Genomic DNA, 22,125 nt, shown 5'->3' with positions numbered 1-22,125 from the left:
TATAAAGGGGGGAGGACTGCTGGGGATATGGCTCAGTGGTTAAGTGCCCTAGGCTCAATCCCTGGTACCAAAAAACAAATAACAGAAAAAGGGCTGAGATGTGGCTCAGTGGTTGAGCACCACTGGATTCAATCCATGATGCCAAAAAAAGCTGGAGAAGTAGCTTAACACTATTGTACTTGTCTAGTTTGAGAAGGCCCTGGATTCATTACTGCAAAAAGTGAGTTAGACACCTATAATCTCAACTACTCAGGAGGCAGAAGCTAAGGGAAAGGTTCATTAAGACCAGCCTGCCCCTCTCCATCTCAAAACTAAAACAAAAGAATGAGTTGCACTGTGAAATCTGAAAATACATCAATAAATTTTTCGTATTCTGATACCATTAAAATCTATTGGTCTAGCTAGTGGTGGTCACTTGTAACCCCAATGAATTGGAAGACTGACACAGAAGAATTGCAAGTTCAGCAATTTAACAAGACCCTGTCTCAAAACAAAACAGGACTGGGGATGTAGCTCACTGGTTAAGTGTCTCTGGGTTCAACCTCCAGTACTAAAACAAACAAATAAAATTCACTGGCCTATCATTTTATACTTTGAATGGATCTTTTACTGATACATGATTTATGACAGTATATATTGGTCATTTGGAAAAAATCAATTCACTAAACCATGCAAATCTTCCAAATTCCAAACACATTTAATTATACAATTTTAAAAATCATAATAGCTGGATGTCATCAGAAAAGTCTTTAAGTATTGGGACACTGTCAAGCTCACAGTAGCAGATAAAAGTTTCTTAAAATTCTGTTTTCTTGAAAGGTCAAATTTTATCATTGGAAACAAATAATAACAGTTGTTTTCCATGAAGTGAAAAGATTTCTTTTAAAAAAACTTTTGTTAAACCAGGCATGGTGGTGCACACCTGTAATCCCAGCAACTCTGAAGCTGAGGTAGGAGGGTCTCAGTTTAAGACCAACCTCAGCTTCTTAACAAGGTCCTACGCAACTCAGCCAGACCCTGTCTCTTAAAAAAAGGGGGGCGGGGGTGCTGAGGATGTAGCTCAGTGGTTGAGCACTCCAGTTCAAACCATGCTACCAAAGAAAAAAAGAAAACTTTTGCTAAATACTTAAATCCAAACAGGCATAATTTGTCAAGGTTTTTTGTTATTTTGTTTGTTTTTTTGTGGTACTAGGGATTGAATGCAGAGGTGCTCTACCATTTAACTATGTCTCAAATAATTTTATTCCTCATTTTGAGACAGGGTCTCACTAAATTGCTGAGACTAGCCTTTAACTCGAAATCCTCCTTCTTTCAGCCTCCTGAGTCACTAGAATTACAAGCATGCAGCAGCACAGCACCCCACTTTAGTTTTGTGAATTAAAAATGTTTCATGAAGCTGGGCACAGTGGAATGTGCCTGTAATCCCAGTAACTTGAGAGCCTGAGGCAGGAGGATTGCAAATCTGAGGCAAACATATCAAGAATCTGTCTCAAATTTTAAATAAAACGACTAATACAGCACCCCTGGGTTCTAACCCAGTAAACCATATATATATATATATATATATATATATATATATATATATATATATATATGCAAACCACATATCCATCAAAGAACTAGTGTCTGCAAAACATAACAAACTTAAAACTAGCCAGCGTGGTGGCACACACCTATAATCCCAGTGGCTCGGGAGCCTGAGGCCAGAGGATCGCATGTTCAAAGCCAGCCTCAGCAACTTTAGAAAGGCCCTGAGTAACTCAGTGAGACCCTGTCTCTAAATAAAATACAAAATAGGGCTGGGGATGTGGCTCAGTGATTAAGTGCTCCTGGATTCATTCCCCAGTACAACAAACAAACAAAACCCCTCAAAACTAAATAATGAAAAGGCAAAATATGGAGCCTAAATCTTGGTTTCTAATACTATTCTTCAATAAAAGAAACCAGGACTCTTTGGAGAAATATACAATTTGGACACTAGAAAACAAAACATACAAGATGATGAGCCTGGAGCATCTTGTAGTTCCAGAAAGTGAAAAATAAACTGGGCATGGTGGTGCACACCTATAATCCCAGCAGCTCAGAAGGCTGAGGCAGGAGAATGGTGATTCAAGAATCTGTCTCGGGGCTGGGGATGTAGCTCAAGCGGTAGAGCGCTCGCCTGGCATGCGTGCGGCCCGGGTTCGATCCTCAGCACCACATACCAACAAAGATGTTGTGTCCGCCGAGAACTAAAAAATAAATATTTAAAAAAAAATTCTCTCTCTCTCTCTCTCTCTCTCTGTCTCCTCTCTCTCTCTTAAAAAAAAAAAGAATCTGTCTCAAAATTTAAATAAACAGACTAATACAACACCCCTGGGTTCTAACCCCTATATATATATATATATATATATATACTATATTTCATATATATATATATATATATAAATACATGCACACACCACATATCCATCATATATATATATATATATATATATATATATAAAAATACATGCACACACCACATATCCATCAAAGAGCTAGTATCTGCAAAACATAACAAGCCAGCTTCAGCAACTTAATGAGACACAAGCAACTTAATGAGACCTTGTCTCTATATAAAAAAGAAAAAGGGCTAGGGTGTGGCTCAGTGGTTAAGCACTGCTGGGTTCAATTCCTGGTAAATACCATCCCCTCCATAAAAAAAGAAAGTAAAAAATAAGAAGCAGACAATGTGGGAGTATAGCTCGAGCTCCCTATCTATTCTACATCTGCAGATTCGACCAACTGCAAATTTAAAAGAAAAACAAACAAAAAAAACCCTATGTACTGAACTTATATAGACTTTTTCTTAACATTACTTGACTATGTATGTCATAAGGATATAGGAGCAACTAAAAGAGCTTCCAATGACAAAGCACAAAATAAATAAGGTAGGATTGTGTTATAATTCAAAGTATAAAATAAATACCCATGAGTCCATGTGTACATAAAACATATATATATATAACAAATACTCTTGCAGGGAAATTCCAAGTAATTTATGTATTCTACCTTCAATAAAGCAAAACATAACTTTCTACTCCTTAGGTGTGAGGCTGCATTCAGTGACTTTTCTCCAAAGAATATAGTCCTCAACCTATAATGGTTTGACTTTCAATTTTTCAACTTTGCAATGAAGTGATGTGAAATGCATTCATTAGAAAACCATACTTTTTTTTTTTAAAGAGAGAGTGAGAGTGAGAGAGAGAATTTTTTAATATTTATTTTTTAGTTTTCGGCAGACACAACATCTTTGTTTGTATGTGGTGCTGAGGATTGAACCTGGGCCGCATGCATGCCAGGCGAGCGCGCTACCGCTTGAGCCACATCCCCAGCCCAGAAAACCATACTTTGAATTCTGATCTTTTCCCAGGGTAGTGACATGGTGCACTCTCACGATGCTGGACAGTATTAGAACCTTAGCTGGGTCAGTGGTGGAATGCTTACCTAGCAGCATAAGGCGCTGTTTTGATCCCCAACACTACAAAAAAAGAGTGCCACAGCTCTCAGTAAGTCACATTTCTCCAAGGAGAAACAACTAATACACTACAGTATTTAGTAGGTTAGATATGTATGTATTGTGGGCTTTACACTATTTTCAATTTATGATGGATTTTTCAGGACATGATACCACTGTAAGTCAAGAAGCATCTGTAGTATGAAAAGGGAAGAAAAGTGTAATTTATAGTGGAGAAATATGACAAACACTACCTTAATCAGATGATAATGGTTAACAATAGTCTAACTCATGTTGACAGCATATATCCCTTGAAATGACTGATGAGAAAGGCAAATCAACTCTCTAATCATCCTCTCTGAAACCCAAAGTTCTAGTTTAATAATGAGAAAAATATCAGAAAAATCCCAACAGAGGGACAGTCTACTAATAAATACCTGACTAGTATTCCTCAAAAATGTCAAATGTCATGTTTAAAAAATTAAACATGCAACTTCCAAGCTACCCAAAAACAAGAAAAGCCAGAGAAACTGTCACAGCAAAAATGCCCTAAGGGTCTATGGTGATCAAATGCAATGTATCCTAGAAGGAATCTTGGAAGGAAAAAAAAGGATAGGGGAAAATTAAGGAAATCTAAATAAAGCATAAACTTTAATAAGAGGATGAGGAGTGTATGCAAAACTCTCTGCAATATAGCAATTTTTTTTATAAATATGAACTACTCCAAAACTAAGTTTAGCCAGACATGGTGGCACACCCTTGTAATCCTAAGGACTCAGGAAGCTGAGGCGTGGCTGGAGGACTGCAAGCCTCAGCAACTTGAGACCCTATATAAAAAATAGAAAGGGTTAAGGGGGACAGTTCAGTGGTAGAGCACATATGGGTTCAATCCCCAATACCAAAAAAATAATTAAAAGTTTATTAAAATAAATCCTGTTAGAAAATTGGAAAAGACTTCCACATAGTTCACAGAAGAGAATATGTTGAAGGCAAATGAGCATGTGAAAAGATGTTCAACACCATTAAGGAAATGCAAACTAAATTTCAATGAGCTAGTACTATATGCCTATCAGAATGGCTAAAATAAAAAATAGTGATGCCACCAAATACTGTCAAGGATTTAGAGAAAAACTCATGCATTGCTAGTGGGAATGTAAGATAGTACAGCTAATCTGAAAAAAAATAGCAGTTTTTAAAAAATTAAACATGCAGCTATCATGCTACCCTAAATTGCATTCTTAGCCACTATTTCATTCCATAAGAAAAGGAAGTAACTGGGTATAGAGGCCCACAACTGTAAGCCCAGCATGTCAGGAGGCTGAGGCAGGAGGGTCACAAGTTCGAGGCTAACCTTAGTTACTTAAAAAGATCCTGTTTCTAAATAAAAAATAACAAGAACAAGGTCTGAGGGCTGGGGTTGTGACTCAGTGGTAGAGTGCTCACCTAGCACACGTGAGGCAAAGGATTTGATCCTTAGCAGCACATAAAAATAAACTACAACTAAAAAAAGACATTTTTTAAAAAGAACGAGTTCAGTGGTAGAGCACCCCTAGGTTCAATCCCCAGGTACTACCAAAAAAAAAAAAAAGAGAGAGAAAAAAAGAAAACTTATGTTCACACAAAAACCTGTATGTAAATATACATAGCAGTTTCACTCATAATAGCCCCAAACTAGAAACAACCCAGACACCCTTCAACAGGTGAATGTTTAAACAAACTGTGGTATAATCATTGTTATACACAACTACTATTTAACAATAAAGAATTGACAAAGGAAACAACTTAGACAAATCTCAAGAGAATTATGCTGAGTGAAAAAAAGTCTCTAAATCAATATACTATATGATTCTACTTAGATAACATCCCTGAAATGACAAAATTTAAAGATGGAGAATAGGTTAGTATTTTCCAGAATCTTAGAATTAGAGGGCGGATGGGCAAAGCATGGCTATAAAATGTCAACAGAATGGATAATTGTGGTCACACAATTATCCACATCAGACTCCTGATTGTGACTTTGCAACAAAGTTTTACCACATATTACCAATGGAGAAAACTGGGTAAAGGGTACATAAAAATCTTAGTATTATTTCTTAAAATTACATGAAGTATTTCTAAAAGGTTTTTTTTAAAATAGTTTTTTTAGTTGTAGATGGACACAATTTATTTATTTGGTGCTGAGGATTGAACCCAGTGCCTTACACATGTGAGGCAAGTGCCTACCACTGAGTTACAGCCCCAGCCCTAAATAAAAGTCTTAATTAAAAACAACTACAGTGCTCTTAGTTAAATTTGGATTTTAAAAAACAAGAAAATGATCTTTTAGTACAAATATGTCCCAAACATTGCCTGAGTCATACTAATACTAGAAAACAATTCATTATTTATCTGAAACTCAAATTTTAACTAGAAATCCTGTACTTTGGCAACACTACTCTTGATTTTACCCAACAAGATAAAGTAATTACAAAATAAAGGACATTTAACATAGGTTGAAAGAAATTATATAGCCCCTTAAATTCACACTCTCAGCAGTTTACACTACCACTGAGTCACATCCCAAGCCCTTTTCATGCTTTTTTATATTTTAGTTTAAGATAGGGTCTCTCTAAATTGCTGAGGCTGGCCTGGAATTTTTGATCTTCCTGCCTCAGTCTCCCAATTAGCTGGGATTTCAGGCATTACCACCAGGTGTGGCTGTGCCTCACATTTGATCATGAAAAACATGTACACTATCTCAAATAGAAAAGTCACATAGAATATAAAAGCTTCCTGTTTTCACACAAGTGAAAATCATTCAGGTAATCTCCGCTTCTCTATTTCAGAATTAAAATATCTATCCATCCCTCCCCTACCAATACCCAGGAAAGATTTTTTAAAAATAAAATAATAAGGATGGGGGATGGAGCTCAGTGGTAGACTTCTTGCCTAGCACACATGAAGTCCTGAGTGTGATCCCCAGCACTGCAAAACAATGGAGAAATAAAAAGAAAATGGAAGCCAGGCACAGGGTGCATGCCTGTAATCCCCGCAGCTCAGGAGGCTGAAGCAGGAGGATCGTGAGTTCAAAGCCAGCCTCAGCTACTTAACAAGGCCCTAAGCAACTCAGTGAGACCCTGTCTCTAAATAAAATATTTCAAAAGGGCTGGGGATATGGATCAGTGGTTAAGCACCTCTGGGTTCAATCCTCGATACCCTCCCCCTAAAAAAGGAAAGAAAAATTAATTATACAGAATCTCCCAGAAACAATTTTGGATCTCTAGTGAAATAAAAATCACACTGTTAAAAAATCTAAAAACTAACAGACATCTGAGAAATACTTCTAATATGATAGAGACCTTAAAGTAAAAGGAACTACAGAGGAAATTTGTTACTCAGGAAGAAGAAACATCAAGAAATTATCATTAATATCCTCATAACTATAAAATGCTACTCCACAAACAGGAATAAAATCCCACAAAGGAAAAGAAAAACAAAACTCTCAGGAGTTAAAAATACAATGGAAGAAACTTTAAATTCAATGAAAAACTGGAAGAAAAAAATTGTGAATCTTCTAAAAAGTAAATGGGAGAAAAAAGAAAGGAAGTCTAAGAACCAGTTTTCTATGGTCCACAGTCAAAATAATAGTGAATCTAGAAATGTTAACAGAGAAGATTGGGAAGAAGGGGAGGGGAGGGAAAATTAAAAACAAAATCAAGAAAATGTCATAGAATTTAAGGCATGGATTTCCAGAATGAAACATGCCCAACCAAAATGGATAAAAATAGACCTACACCAAAGCAACATTTTTAGAAATTTCAGAACAGAAGGGACAAAAAGTATGGTACAGGGCTGGAGATGTGGCTCAGCGGTAGCGCGCTCGCCTGGCATGCGTGCGGCCCGGGTTCGATCCTCAGCACCACATACCAACAAAGATGTTGTGTCCGCCGAGAACTAAAAAATAAATATTAAAAAAAAAGTATGGTACAAATTTCCAGACAAAAATTGGGTTTCATAACTGAGCTATATCCCCAGCCCGCTATTTTGTATTTTATTTAGAGACAGGGTCTCACTGAGTTGCTTAGCGCCTCAAGGTTGCTGAGACTGGCTTTAAACTTGCGATCTTCCTGCCTCAGACTCCCCAGCCTCTGGAATTACAGGTGAACACCACCATGCCCATCTTGGGTTTTAAGAGTCTTAACCCAATCAGTATATTAATTCCTGATGGGATTAATTGAAGTGGAAAGGGTGTGGCTATAGGGTATATATTTTGTATATTTATATTTTGTATCTGGAAAGCGGTGATCTGCTTCTTGATCACCATAATGTGAGCTGCTTCCCTCCACACCCTAATCTGCCATGATGTTCAGCCTCACCTCAAGTCCTGAGAAATGGAGCAAGCCTTCTATGGACTAAGACTAAACCATAAGCCCTCAAATAAACTTTTCCTCCTCTAAAATTGTTCTAGTTAGATCCTTTAGTCACAGTGGCAAAAAAGCTGACTAAAAACCCTTCTCAACAGCAATTGTAGAAATCACAAGATATTAGATAATGTCTTTAAAATCCTTAAAATAATCATTTCCTATAATTTTATACCTAGCAGAAATATTAATCCAGGGGCAGGTTAGAACAGAAATCTTCAATTATGTAAGATCTAAAAAAAAAAATTACTTCCCATGCACGCTTTTCCAGAAAGCTACTAGAGAATATGTTCTACCAAAATAAGGAATAAAATAAGAGAGAGAGAGAGAGAGACAAGGGATACAGGAAACCAAAAGAGATGACAAAGAAAATAAGTGAAGATTCCAAGATATCTATATACACCAGGAACATACCAATCCTCCAATCAGAATGCTCCAGGATAGACTTCTTTAGGAATTTAAAATTGCTAAAATGTTTGAGCATCTTGAGAGAAGATTTAGACAACTGATGTAGAATCTGAGGTCAGATCAATCGTAAATACATAAGCAAACAAAATAAAGACGACTAATAAATACAAGGAAAACGAGGAGTTGATCAGGAAAAGAAATCACGGTTTATTATATGAATAAGTTCTGGTTAGCATTTACATAGAAATAGTCAAACTATATTGAGAAGTGGGGAAGACGGAACTAACGTGTGTGTAATAGAGGCAGATACATGAACCTAAATCCTCACCCTCTAAAACAGAAAAATCAGTAGAAAAGACCTAAATTGGTAAAACACAAAAAAAAAGCAATACAATTGTGTTATTTAAAAATATGAACATACATTTTGAAAATGTATTTACATTTTGCATTTGAAAGTGGTTGGTTATTTGAATTGGGCGTGGTGGCACATATCTGTAATCCCAGGGGTTTGGGAGGTTGAGGCAGGATGATTGCTAATTCAAAGCCAGCCTTAACAACATAGTGAGGCCCTTAGGAACTTAGCAAGACCCTGTCTCAAAAAATAAGAGCCAGGGATGTGGCTCATCCCTCGGTTCAATCCCCAGTATTGAAAAAGAAAAAAAAAGTGGTTTTCTTTAGAGAAGGAAAAATAGGGATGCGATCAGGAGAATGATCCTTTTCACAGAAGAACTGACTCATCAAAATCTCAACGTCTATGAACTAAGATAAACTCATAATTAAAAAAAATTTAAAAAGCAAAAGCTCCAACCTTTTTTTAATGCCAATTTTATCTGCATTCTTCAATTTTTAAAAATATTTTTGCTTACCTTTAACAGTATTATTTACAATAACCCACTAAGGAATTACTTTCAAACCCCATTTTTTAAAGCACTTTTAAAAATTCTAAGCAACATACAGAGACAAACATAAACCATGTCCTAGATTCTTCATTTGGCTGATTTGTTTAAATGTTTACATTAACATCTATATTTGGAACAACTGTGGCTTATAATAAAGAAAACAGCTGTGTTTATCATGCCAGCTCTGGGTAACTTTACTCAAGATTTTGACAAAAATGATCCCCAAAGTAATATAAATTTTGACACTTTTAAAAGTCTGAGCATGAAATTAAATAAAAAGATTTCAGTTTGAAGTCAATATTAAAAAAGTTGAACAAATTCTACGAATCATAAATACTATTTTCATCTTAAGTTCACTGTATTTTCTGTGACAGGTAATCAACTTAGTTTTCTTTGATATTGGTATTTATAATCATTTTAACTTGGTTTATATCTTTTAAGTTTGTACCTATCCTGAATATCTTAATTATAATTAAAAATATAAATCCAAAAGTGACAGCTCTTCCTTAAGAATAATTCCAATTATTAAATGTAGAAGAAATAAGTGAAATAGAAAAGCACTGTTAGAACACCACAGTAGTAACTGCCACAAGCAAGATCTGCCAATGAATAGTAAAAGAAGTAGGCAAAAGTTTATGCAGACACAGGTCATTTGCATAGTCTGAAGTATCTCTAGCAAATATTTAGTAATTAAAAAGGAAAATATAGTATACAGTAGGGAATTCTAGCAGACATCACCTTAGCATAGTGATTGAAGTTAACACCACCAGAAATACATTACATCAGGTATCCTGTTAATGTACATTGTCACAGACTGGAAGACACTATGGAGACATGACAATTAAATGCAAGATGGGATCCTGGAATCAATCCTAGAATAAAGGGGCATTAGTAAAAAGACTAATAAAAGTTACTTTTAACTCTCTATTTAATACCATGTAGCAAGGTTAATTTCTTAATTTTGACAAATATTCTATGGTTTTTTAAGATGTCAACATAAGAAGAAGGTGGGTGAAGGGTATACAGGACCTGTAGTATTTTTACAACTCTTCTATAGTCTAAAATCCCATCTCAAAAGTTTAAAAAATAACTTGAAAAGATACACATGCATATGTGTATATTTGTGCATAATGTATGTGTATATATATGTAAAAATCAAGACTTTGTGGAAATTATCATCTTGGGCACTCAGTAATTAAATAGCAATAGCAAAGTTCCCTTTAGAATTAGTCACTGTACCGTTGGTAACTTGGCTTTAAGTTTCTCCACTTTCTAAAGTCTTAAGTAAAATTTTCTAATTTTCACAAAAAAAGTCTGTTTTAAAACATTCCTGTATAAGGCCAAATATAAAAATCCTAGGATATAATTATCATCATATTATCCTGTAGAATCACTCATCCCAATCATAAGCCCCAGCCAATATTCAATATTTTTACTACATTTCATATCATCATTTAACATGTTTTTATTAGTTTACTTAGTTATGAATAGAGGAGTTGGGTGACAGATTTAATATCATTAATAGGCTTGGCAGTCTAGGAAAAATATTATCACTTGGATATCTTATTAAGAAACAGCTGGGGTTGTAGTTCATTGGTAGAGCACTTATCTAGCATGTGCAAGGCCCTACACCCCCTAACACCCACCAAAAAAAAAAAGAAAAAGAAAAAGCTATTTTCCTAAAAGCACTTATAGTATACTAGAACTCAGATGTAAAAGTTACTTACCTAAATCTCTTCTATACAATAGCACATAGGTACCCAAACAAGGCCAGTTGAGACCCTTTCCATATGCTTTCTCTTAAATTGGGCTCTAAAATCAGTTAATAGTTACATCTTTTATGAAACAAACAAACAAAAATCTATGAAATTTATCTAAGAAACAAAAAGAAAATAATTTCCCACTGTATACATGATTTACTCCCTGAGCATCTCCTTTTCCCATCATTATTTTAAATATAAACTGAGCTGAAATCTGCCCACAGGGATCTTATATAGCGAAACTGATAGCTTAGATGGAAAACAATATTATCAAAGGGCCTTGTGTCAAATAATATTTATTACTTTTTGGAGTCATTATTTATATTCATTATGGCATTGATTTTTCATCTGTATCTATCACAGGCTTTCTGTAGAAGCAGCAATAGTAAAAAGATAATTATACTTTTTTTTTTAAAGTAATTTTAAGTGGATCTTTATCCAAATACAATAAAAAAGAAAAATGTCCATAAACATTTAATTCTTGTACCAATGTCATTTCCAAATTCACCTTCCACTACTACTATGAAAAGTAGAAGTGTTAAGAACTCTAACTAAACGTGCTATACAAAAAAGGATGACAATTTACCTCAAGAATTCACTACACATTGCAATATATTCAAGTGATGAAAAGACATAAATCCATTCAGAATTGCCATATTATCTGGCTGTCAATATAGTCTTTTGAATAATTATATTAAACATATTACTACAAAACGTACCAAGTAGAGAATAATACTATATTCGTGAACTGCAAATAATAAAACAGAAGTCCAAGAAGGCTAAAGTCTAAGCTGTAATTTACAATGAAGTGTCTACACTGAAACAGTCACAATGTACAAAAATGTTGACAAGTAATCCAGATGTTTACAAAAACAGATTCTGTTTGTCTCAGATTATATCCAGTTTCATCTGGTAGGTTTCTGATAGCCTGTTACATGAAATGCATTTCTCTCCTGCTGATAAGAAGCTGCTTAAAAATGTCCCCAAATTTCTTAAGAAGTGAGTCTACTTGGCAATATTAGTAATTCCAGTTTCCTATTACATTCATTCGTCTGAGAACTGAAAATCTCATAACTAAAGTGTTCTTCCATTCCTTTACCAACTTTTTAAGTTTTAAATTAAATCAAAGGAAATTTGGAATGTATTGCTTCTTGTCATCAACAGGCATTTCAAAAAGACAGTAACTAACCAAAATCAAGAGTTCTTTGGCCAAGTTATTAACAGGCTTCCACTTTGTTCTAAATCCTTTCATAATCCTTTTTTTTCTAATTTTTCCAGTATGGCCTGGATCTTACAAACAGCCTCTTTCCTGGCCTGCCGGACAGAGTCCTGTCCCCCAGTTTCAACAGAATCCAGTTCCAAAAGTTCCTTTGTTAGCATTTCTTCCAGAAGCCAGTATGCTTTGTCTGTCTTTTTTCCTACAAACTCTTCTACTTCTTGCTCAAGATACTGGACCTTCTCCAATACATGTATGATTTTTTTAATACTTGGAGGAGTACCTTCATCTGAAGATAAACATTCTTCAGGAAGATTATTACTCTGATCTTGATTGCCAGGATGCTCATTGGTGGCATTACCATACAATTGAGGCTCAGCACTATATTGGACTTGGGAATCCAAAAGGTCTGAATTATCAGTGTTCATTGTCCCGGAGGATTCATACTGACGGACACTGCAAGGAAAGTTGTGCCGGTTCATGCCTTGATCTTGGCTATAGGAGTATGAGGAATCCTTAGGATGGGAGAATAAAAAGAGGAAAAAAGCTATTTTAATAAGAATCCATCAATGGTACAATTTTTTAGTGCACATCTTTCACCTGACCCAAAAGTACATTAAAAGAATTCCCTCCAATAAAACTGGACCACCTTTTTCAATCATTTGAGAAAAACACCATTTTAAGAAGATAAAAGGGAATGTCCTGTCACCTAAAAAAAGAATTCCTGAATATAACAGAACAACCTTCCCTGAGGCACATTATCATTATGAACACCTTACAATATATTTTACCACTTCACAATCCATCCAGTGACTTACTAAATAAGAATTAGACAGTTTTTCCCTTTAAGATTTAAAACCTCAAGATCTTAAAAAGGAAGCAGACATAAACATATAATGTTCAAATCTATGGTTTAATTTAAAAGTATTAAACCATAGAAACTAATACTATAGGTATTTCACGTCGGTTTTTATCTTCTATCTATAGATTATTTGTGGTTACAAAATGCAATCTGATTGTATTTAACATTTGGAAAGAATTACAACAAAGAGAAAATGAGCACTTTTATGTCTTTTAAAAATAGGATGTGAGCCTAAAATGTCTTTAAAAAATAAAAGTCTTTGGAAGGCTAAAACAGCAGGATCAACCTTGGCAACTTAGTAAGGCCCTCAGCAACTATTGAGACCCTGTCTTAAAAAATAAGAAAGGTTGTGGCTCAGTGGTAGAGCACTTGCCTAGCTTCAATTCTCAGCACCGCATATAAATAAATGAATAAACTAAAGGTTCATCAACATCTAAATTTTTTTTTAAATAAATAATAAAAAAGGCTGGGATGTGGCTCAGTGGTAAAGCACCTCTGGGTTTAATCCCCAGTACAAAATAAATAAATAAAGTCTTTGAGAGTATAAAAGAGAAAAGAAGAAAGAATAGGCTGCTCAAGGGAACCATACACCAACAAGACATAACAATCATAAATATATATGCCCCAAACAATGGTGCAGCTATGTTCATCAAGCAAACTCTTCTCAAGTTCAAGAGTCTAATAGACCACCATACAATAATCATGGGAGACTTCAACACACCTCTCTCACCACTGGACAGATCTTCCAAACAAAAGTTGAATAAGGAAACTATAGAACTCAATAACACAATTAATAACCTAGATTTAATTGACATATATAGAATATACCACCCAACATCAAGCAGTTACACTTTTTTCTCAGCAGCACATGGATCCTTCTCAAAAATAGATCATATATTATGTCACAGGGCAACTCTTAGACAATATAAAGGAGTAGAGATAATACCATGCATCTTATCTGATCATAATGGAATGAAACTGAAAATCAATGATAAAAGAAGGAAGGAAAAATCATGCATCACTTGGAGAATGAACAATAGGTTACTGAATGATCAATGGGTTTTAGAAGACATCAAGGAGGAAATTAAAAAATTCTTAGAGATAAATGAAAACACAGACACAACATATCGGAATCTATGGGACACATTGAAAGCAGTTCTAAGACGAAAATTCATTGCTTGGAGTTCATTCCTTAAAAAAAAAAAACCAACAAATAAATGATCTCATACTTCATCTCAAAATCCTAGAAAAAGAAGAGCAAAACAACAGCAAAAGAAATAGAAGGCAAGAAATAATTAAAATCAGAGCAGAAATTAATGAAATTGAAACAAAAGAAACAATTGAAAAAATTGACAAAACTAAAAGTTGGTTCTTTGAAAAAATAAATAAAATCAACAGACCCTTAGCCATGCTAACGAAGAGAAGAAGAGAGAGAACTCAAATTACTAGCATACAGGATGAAAAAGGCAACATCACAACAGACACTTCAGAAATACAGAAGATAATCAGAAATTATTTTGAATCCTTATACTCCAATAAAATAGAAGATAGTGAAGGCATCGATAAATTTCTTAAGTCATATGATCTGCCCAGATTGAGTCAGGAGGATATAGACAACCTAAACAGACCAATATCAATTGAGGAAATAGAAGAAACCATCAAAAGACTATCAACTAAGAAAAGCCCAGGTCCGGATGGGTATACAGCAGAGTTTTACAAAACCTTTAAAGAGGAACTAATACTTTTCAAGCTATTTCAGGAAATAGAAAAAGAGGGAGAACTTCCAAATTCATTCTACGAGGCCAACATCACCCTGATTCCTAAACCAGACAAAGACACTTCAAAGAAAGAAAACTACAGACCAATATTTCTAATGAACCTAGATGCAAAAATCCTCAATAAAATTCTGGCGAATCGGATTCAAAAACATATCAAAAAAATTGTACACCATGATCAAGTCGGATTCATCCCTGGGATGCAAGGCTGGTTCAATATACGGAAATCAATAAATGTTATTCACCACATCAATAGACTTAAAAATAAGAACCATATGATCATCTCGATAGATGCAGAAAAAGCATTCGACAAAGTACAGCATCCTTTATGTTCAAAACTCTAGAAAAATTAGAGATAACAGGAACATACCTCAACATTGTAAAAGCAATCTATGCTAAGCCTCAGGCTAGCATCATTCTGAATGGAGAAAAATTGAAGGCATTCCCTCTAAAATCTGGAACAAGACAGGGATGCCCTCTCTCACCACTTCTGTTCAACATAGTTCTCGAAATACTGGCCAGAGCAATTAGACAGACGAAAGAAATTAAAGGCATAAAAATAGGAAAAGAAGAACTTAAATTATCACTATTTGCAGATGACATGATTCTATACCTAGCAGACCCAAAAGGGTCTACAAAGAAACTATTAGAGCTAATAAATGAATTCAAAGTGGCAGGATATAAAATCAACAGCATAAATCAAAGGCATTCCTGTATATCAGCGACAAATCCTCTGAAATGGAAATGAGGACAACTACTCCATTCACAATATCCTCAAAAAAAAAAAAATAAAATACTTGGGAATCAACCTAACAAAAGAGGTGAAAGACTTATACAATGAAAACTACAGAACCCTAAAGAGAGAAATTGAAGAAGATCTTAGAAGATGGAAAAATATACCCTGTTCATGGATAGGCAGAACTAACATCATCAAAATGGCGATGTATTACCAAAAGTTCTCTATAGGTTCAATGCAATACCAATCAAAATCCCAACGGCATTTCTTGTAGAAATAAATAAAGCAATCATGAAATTCATATGGAAAAATAAAAGACCCAGAATAGCAAAAGCAATTCTAAGCAGGAAGTGTGAATCAGGCGGTATAGCGATACCAGACTTCAAACTATACTACAGAGCAATAGTAACAAAAACAGCATGGTACTGGTACCAAAACAGGTGGGTGGACCAATGGTACAGAATAGAGGACACAGAAACCAATCCATAAAACTACAACTATCTTATATTTGATAAAGGGGCTAAAAGCATGCAATGGAGGAAGGATAGCATCTTCAACAAATGGTGCTGGGAAAACTGGAAATCCATTTGCATCAAAATGAAACTGAATCCCTTTCTCTCGCCATGCACAAAAGTTAACTCAAAATGGATCAAGGAGCTTGATATCAAATCAGAGACACGGCGTCTGATAGAAGAAAAAGTTGGCTATGATCTACATACTGTGGGGTCGGCCTCCAAATTCCTCAATAGGACACCCATAGCACAAGAGTTAATAACTAGAATCAACAAATGGGACTTACTCAAACTAAAAAGTTTTTTCTCAGCAAAAGAAACAATAAGAGAGGTAAATAGGGAGCCTACATCCTGGGAACAAATCTTTACTCCTCACACTTCAGATAGAGCCCTAATATCCAGAGTATACAAAGAACTCAAAAAATTAGACAATAAGATAACAAATAACCCAATCAACAAATGGGCCAAGGACCTGAACAGACACTTCTCAGAGGAGGACATATACTTAATCAACAAGTACATGAAAAAATGCTCACCATCGCTAGCAGACAGAGAAATGCAAATCAAAACCACCCTAAGATACCATCTCACTCCAGTAAGAATGGCAGCCATTATGAAGTCAAACAACAACAAGTGCTGGCGAGGATGTGGGGAAAAGGGTACACTTGTTCACTGTTCGTGGGACTGCAAATTTGTGCAGCCAATTTGGAAAGCAGTATGGAGATTTCTTGGAAAGCTGGGAATAGAACCACCATTTGACCCAGCTATTCCCCTTCTCCGTCTATTCCCTAAAGACCTAAAAAGAGCATGCTACAGGGACACTGCTACATCGATGTTCATAGCAGCACAATTCACGATAGCAACACTGTGGAACCAACCTAGATGCCCTTCAATAGACGAATGGATAAAAAAAATGTGGCATTTATACACAATGGAGTATTACTCTGCATTAAAAAATGACAAAATCATAGAATTTGGAGGGAAATGGATGGCATTAGAGCAGATTATGCTAAGTGAAGCTAGCCAATCCCTAAAAAACAAATGCCAAATGTCTTCTTTGATATTAGGGGAGTAACTAAGGACAGAGTAGGGACAAAGAGCATGAGAAGAAGATTAACATTAAACAGGGATGAGAGGTGGGAGGGAAAGGAAGAGAGAAGGGAAATTGCATGGAAATGGAAGGAGACCCTCAGGGTTATACAAAATTACATACAAGAGGGGAAAGGGAAAATAATACAAGGGGGAGAAATGAATTACAGTAGAGGGGGTAGAGAGAGAAGAGGGGAGGGGAGGGGAGGGGAGGGGGGATAGTAGAGGATAGGAAAGGCAGCAGAATACAACAGACACTAGAATGGCAATATGTGAAACAGTGGATGTGTAACTGATGTGATTCTGCAATCTGTATATGGGGTAAAAATGGGAGTTCATAACCCACTTGAATCAAACTGTGAAATATGATGTATCAAGAACTATGTAATGTTTTGAACAACCAACAAAAGCTACAGGAAGTAGTCACCAAATTTTCATAATTAGTCCCCATTTAACACACACCAATGGAGAAAAGTTAAATCTTGAGCTTTTTTTTAAATTTTTTTTAGTCATAGATGGACACAATACCTTCATTTTATTTGTTTATTTTTATGTGGTGCCTGGGATCGAACCCAGTGCCTCACACATGCTAAGCAAGCACTCACCACTGAGCCACAACCTTGGCCCCTTGAGCTTTCTTCATTACCCAGAGAGCAAAAAGAACAACACTTAGGTCTCCTACCTTGGACTGCTGGGGTGGTGGTGAAGGAGGTGGCTGAGGAGAGCCACTGCTAGGCCATGATGAAGTTGATTCAGTCATGTAGAGATTCCCAGGTGGTACTGAGGGCGCAGCTGAAGGCCAGGGGTAGCGGGTGCCTATCCCATAAGCACCAGGAGAAGCAGCCCATGCATCCTCTTGTGGTCGTACAGTTGGTCCTGACTGCTGAACACTACGATTACCATCCCCATAAGGATAATGGGGCAGGGTCATTCCGGGGTTCTAGATTGAGAGGAAAAAATATGCTGGTCATTCTAAAAAAACTAAAAGTAATGAAAATATTATTGGCAAATTCTAGGATGCTAGGAACTCTAATTAGTTGCCATAATTACTACAAGCCTGAAAAAAACCTGTTCCAGTTATACCGAGGAAAGATTTGGTGATGATCAAACTAGAAAGAATAAGGCCTAAAATTCAATTACTGAAGTATAGTATAAATCTGTCCATAGACACTATAATCAAATGATCCCATGTTATAAGGAAGCACAAATAAAGATATATTAGAAATCCTCTTAAACTGAACAGAGAAATAAACATGGTATCATTTTTTTTTAAAGAGAGAGAGAAAGGGAGGGAGAGAGAGAGAGAGAATTGTTTAATATTTATTTATTTTTTACTTTTTAGTTCTCGGCGCACACAACATCCTTGTTTGTATGTGGTGCTGAGGATCGAACCCAGGCCGCACACATGCATGCCAGGCAAGCGCGCTACCGCCTGAGCCACATCCCCAGCCCTAAACATGGTATCATTCATAAAATAAATAAAAATATAAATCTAATAGCACACCAAAAAAAGGTTAAAACTAGGAAACTTTTAAACAATTCTCTAAAAATTTATTTTGCCAGGCACAATGGCACACCTAGAATTCCAGCAACTTGGGAAACTGAAGCAAGAGGGTCACAAATTCGAGGACAGCCTCAGCAATTTACCAAAAGCATGTCTCAAAATTAAAAATAAAGCCGGGTGCGGTGGCACACACATGTATTCTCAGCAACTCAGGAGGCTGAGGCAGGAGGATCTCAAGTTTAAAGTCAGCCTCACCAGATTAGTGAGGCAGTTAGCAACTCCGTGAGATTATGTCTCTAAATTAAAAAAAGGGGGGACTGGGGTTGTGGCTCAGTGGTAAGAGCGCTCGCCTAGCAAGCATAAGGCACTGGGTTCGATCCTCAGCACCACATAAATGTAAAATAAAGATACTGTAGACATTTCTCTCAGAAGAGGATATACAATCAATCAACAAATACACAAAAAAATGCTCACCATCCCTAGCAATCAGAGAAATGCAAATTAAAACTACTCTAAGATACCATCTCACTCCAGTAAGACCAGCAGCCATTACGAAGTCAAACAACAAGGATGGCAAGGATGTGGGGGAAAAAGGTACACTCATACATTGCTGGTGGGACTGCAAACTGGTGCAGCCAATTTGGAAAGCAGTATGGAGATTCCTTGGAAAACTGGGAATGGAACCACCATTTGACCCAGCTATTTCTCTTCTCGGACTATACTCAAAAGACCTAAAAATGGCATAGGGACACAGCCACATCAATGTTTATAGCAGCACAATTCACAGTAGCTGGACTGTGGAGCCAACCTAGATGCCCTTCAATGGATGAATGGATAAAAAAATGTGGCATTTATACACAATGGAATATTACTCAGCACTAAAAAAATAACAAGATCATGGCATTTGCAGGGAAATGAATGGCATTAGAGCAGATTATGCCAAGTGAAGTTAGCCAATCCCAAAAAAACAAATGCCAAATGTCTTCTCTGATATAAGGGAGGTGACTCGAAATGGGGTAGGGAAGAAGAGCATGAGAAGAAAATTACCTCTAGATAGGGAAGAGAGGAATGGGAATTGCATGGAAGAGGGAAGAAGACCCCTTTCATTATACAGAATACAGGTATGAAGATGTGAAGGGGAAAAAAAAGAAGTGGGTCACATTAGATTGGGTAGAGAGAAGTGATGGGAGGAGAAGGGAGGGGGAGGGGGAAATGGAAGGACAGCAGAATAAAATAGACATTATTATTGCTGTGGGTATATACGTGACTGCATGACCAATGTAATTCTACAACCTGTACACTCAGAAAATTGAGAAATTATATCCCATCTGATTCAAATGATGATATGTCCAGATCATTGTACTGTCATGTGTAACTAATTAAAACAATTTTTTAAAAAAAGATACTGTGTCCACCTAAAACTAAAAAATAAATATTTTTAAGTAAATAAAATAAAAAAGGACTGAGGACATGGCTCAGTGGTTGAGCATCCTTGGGTTCAATTCCTGGTACCAAAAAAAATTAATAAGTAAAAAGGGCTGGGGATGTAGCTCAGTGGTAAAGTACCCCTGGGTTCAATACCAGTACCACACCATCACAAAAAAAAAAAAAAAAAAAAATTCTTTCACTTTAAAAATTTTCTGATTATGACATCTTTAAGGTACCTTCAACTATTTATTGAAATAGTTACTACAAGAAAGAAAGGCATCCAATATAAAAGAAGTCCCTGCCTTCACCTCTGGAAAACTTCTGACCACCTTCAGCGTTTTCTTAAATAAGCACTAATATAAATAAACACCCTTCCACTGTTTACAATTCAAGAAGCAAAGACTTTGAAATTTTTCCTACAGAAAACTGCTCACCTGTGAAGCAGGATATCCTGGAACCTGCCCTCTAAGAGGGGGCGCTTCAGTCTGACAGTCCTGTTGGGGATACATCCAACGAGAGGCTGGGGTTGGGCTGTTGCCAGGTGATCGATAAGTGCTTGGAACTTCTGTAGAGTAACTGGTCTGAGAATAGCCAGGTGCATAATAAGCCCCTGAATATGAGGCAGTATTTGCCCCAGGGCCTGGGGGATATGGTGGACCATATGCTCCATTTGTATAAGAATTCAAACTCTGAAAAAAAAGCAAAATTGAGAGAAAAAAGATAAAATGGGTAGAAGAGCTGAAGAACTGAAATGCCCTAACTGAATGCCCAATGTTGAAAATTTTAGGAAGAAATCAATAACTAATGAAAATACAAACTCCCTAACCAATCTGTAACATATTCTTTCTCTCTTCTATTAAAATAATATTCCATAGACTGAACTGTAGAGCCCATGTAACAATGGAATGATACATGTATATTGTGATGACCTTAGAGCAGTGCTTCTTAAACATTGCCTTAAGTATACCTGACAATAACATAACAGCAGAGGAGAACTGACTGACTGACTGAGGAGGGAATTGTGGGAAACTTGAGAGAATTCCAGAGAGAGAAGGAAGACCATGATGTAAGAGGAAGAGAGACTATAGAGAAAGACCCAGCTATACCACAGACTTTATATTTAACTGCTCTTAGTTTCAGTTTCTCCAATAGGAAAAATGAAGACCATAAACTTTTCTTGCAGGGTTAATATGAAAATTAAATGACATGACATAAATTAAGACTTAGTATCTGATACAAAGTATGCTCAATAAATGGAAAATTATTTATCTTATTGTTGTTAGTATTATTATGGCAAGATAAAGAAATAAACCAAATCTGACTCCAAAGTCCATGTTCTTTGATACCATACCATTACTCTATTACCCAGATAATATCAATAACAGATAACAGAGATACATTCCTCATACACTGCTTACTGCCATGGTTTTTGATTTTGTTTGCAGAGCTGGGATTTGAATCTAATGTCATGTGCAAGCACTCTACCACTAAGCTTCATTCCCAGCCTTCCTTAACTGTAGTTTTAAATCACTTATCTAGACTATTACTAGTACAAGAACCCTCAGTTTATAATTCAAATGAGAGTAAAGCTAAAATCTAAATTTAAATGATCACCTTAATGTTTTCTACTAATTTCTACTTTACCTTTTAAAAACAGTAAAAACCCAGAATCAAGTTTTGCTGTGTTCACCTCTGTCTCTAAGACTAATCATTCTTTCTTTAGGTTTGAGAACAGACAAGGAATTTCAAAGAATTCCTCGCAGGGTCAGGAACAAGGGAAGAGCCAGCAATACATTCCCTGACCAGAAGGGCAATGAACCACCTCTTTGTTAAAGCTACTAAGAAGCTCTTAAGCTTTCAGTCTAAACAAAGAACTCCTTAATACACAATATACCTGATTGGATAGGTAAATCGAATCAGGTCAGATCAAGTTAGGCCAATTTTGAGTGAGTCCCCAGAAGTTGGAGACTGCCCCAGAAGAATTAAATGTTAATTTCTTTGGAGTCCTTCCCTCCACCCTTATCTAGAACTTGCCCCTGCTCCAAAATGTTGCTAAGG

General features: G+C 36.1%; 1 protein-coding gene across 1 annotated transcript in view; it reads right to left on the bottom strand.

Moving 5' to 3' along the window:
* Positions 1-9,217: 9,217 nt before the first annotated feature.
* The window catches only part of Bag4 (BAG cochaperone 4), a 32,316-nt gene continuing 19,408 nt past the window's right edge, over positions 9,218-22,125 (bottom strand). Inside the window, exons 3-5 of the mRNA XM_026404691.2 lie at positions 20,502-20,756; positions 17,818-18,075; positions 9,218-12,676 (exon numbers count right to left, since the gene is read on the bottom strand). Of these exons, the coding sequence (XP_026260476.2) occupies positions 12,194-12,676; positions 17,818-18,075; positions 20,502-20,756 (996 nt within the window). The 3' untranslated portion in view covers positions 9,218-12,193. The remainder of the gene's footprint in view (positions 12,677-17,817; positions 18,076-20,501; positions 20,757-22,125) is intronic.

The sequence above is a fragment of the Urocitellus parryii genome, chromosome 14 (genome assembly GCF_045843805.1).
Source record: "Urocitellus parryii isolate mUroPar1 chromosome 14, mUroPar1.hap1, whole genome shotgun sequence".
NCBI classification, from domain to species: Eukaryota; Metazoa; Chordata; class Mammalia; order Rodentia; family Sciuridae; genus Urocitellus; species Urocitellus parryii.
This window is presented reverse-complemented; position numbering and strand designations above follow the sequence as displayed.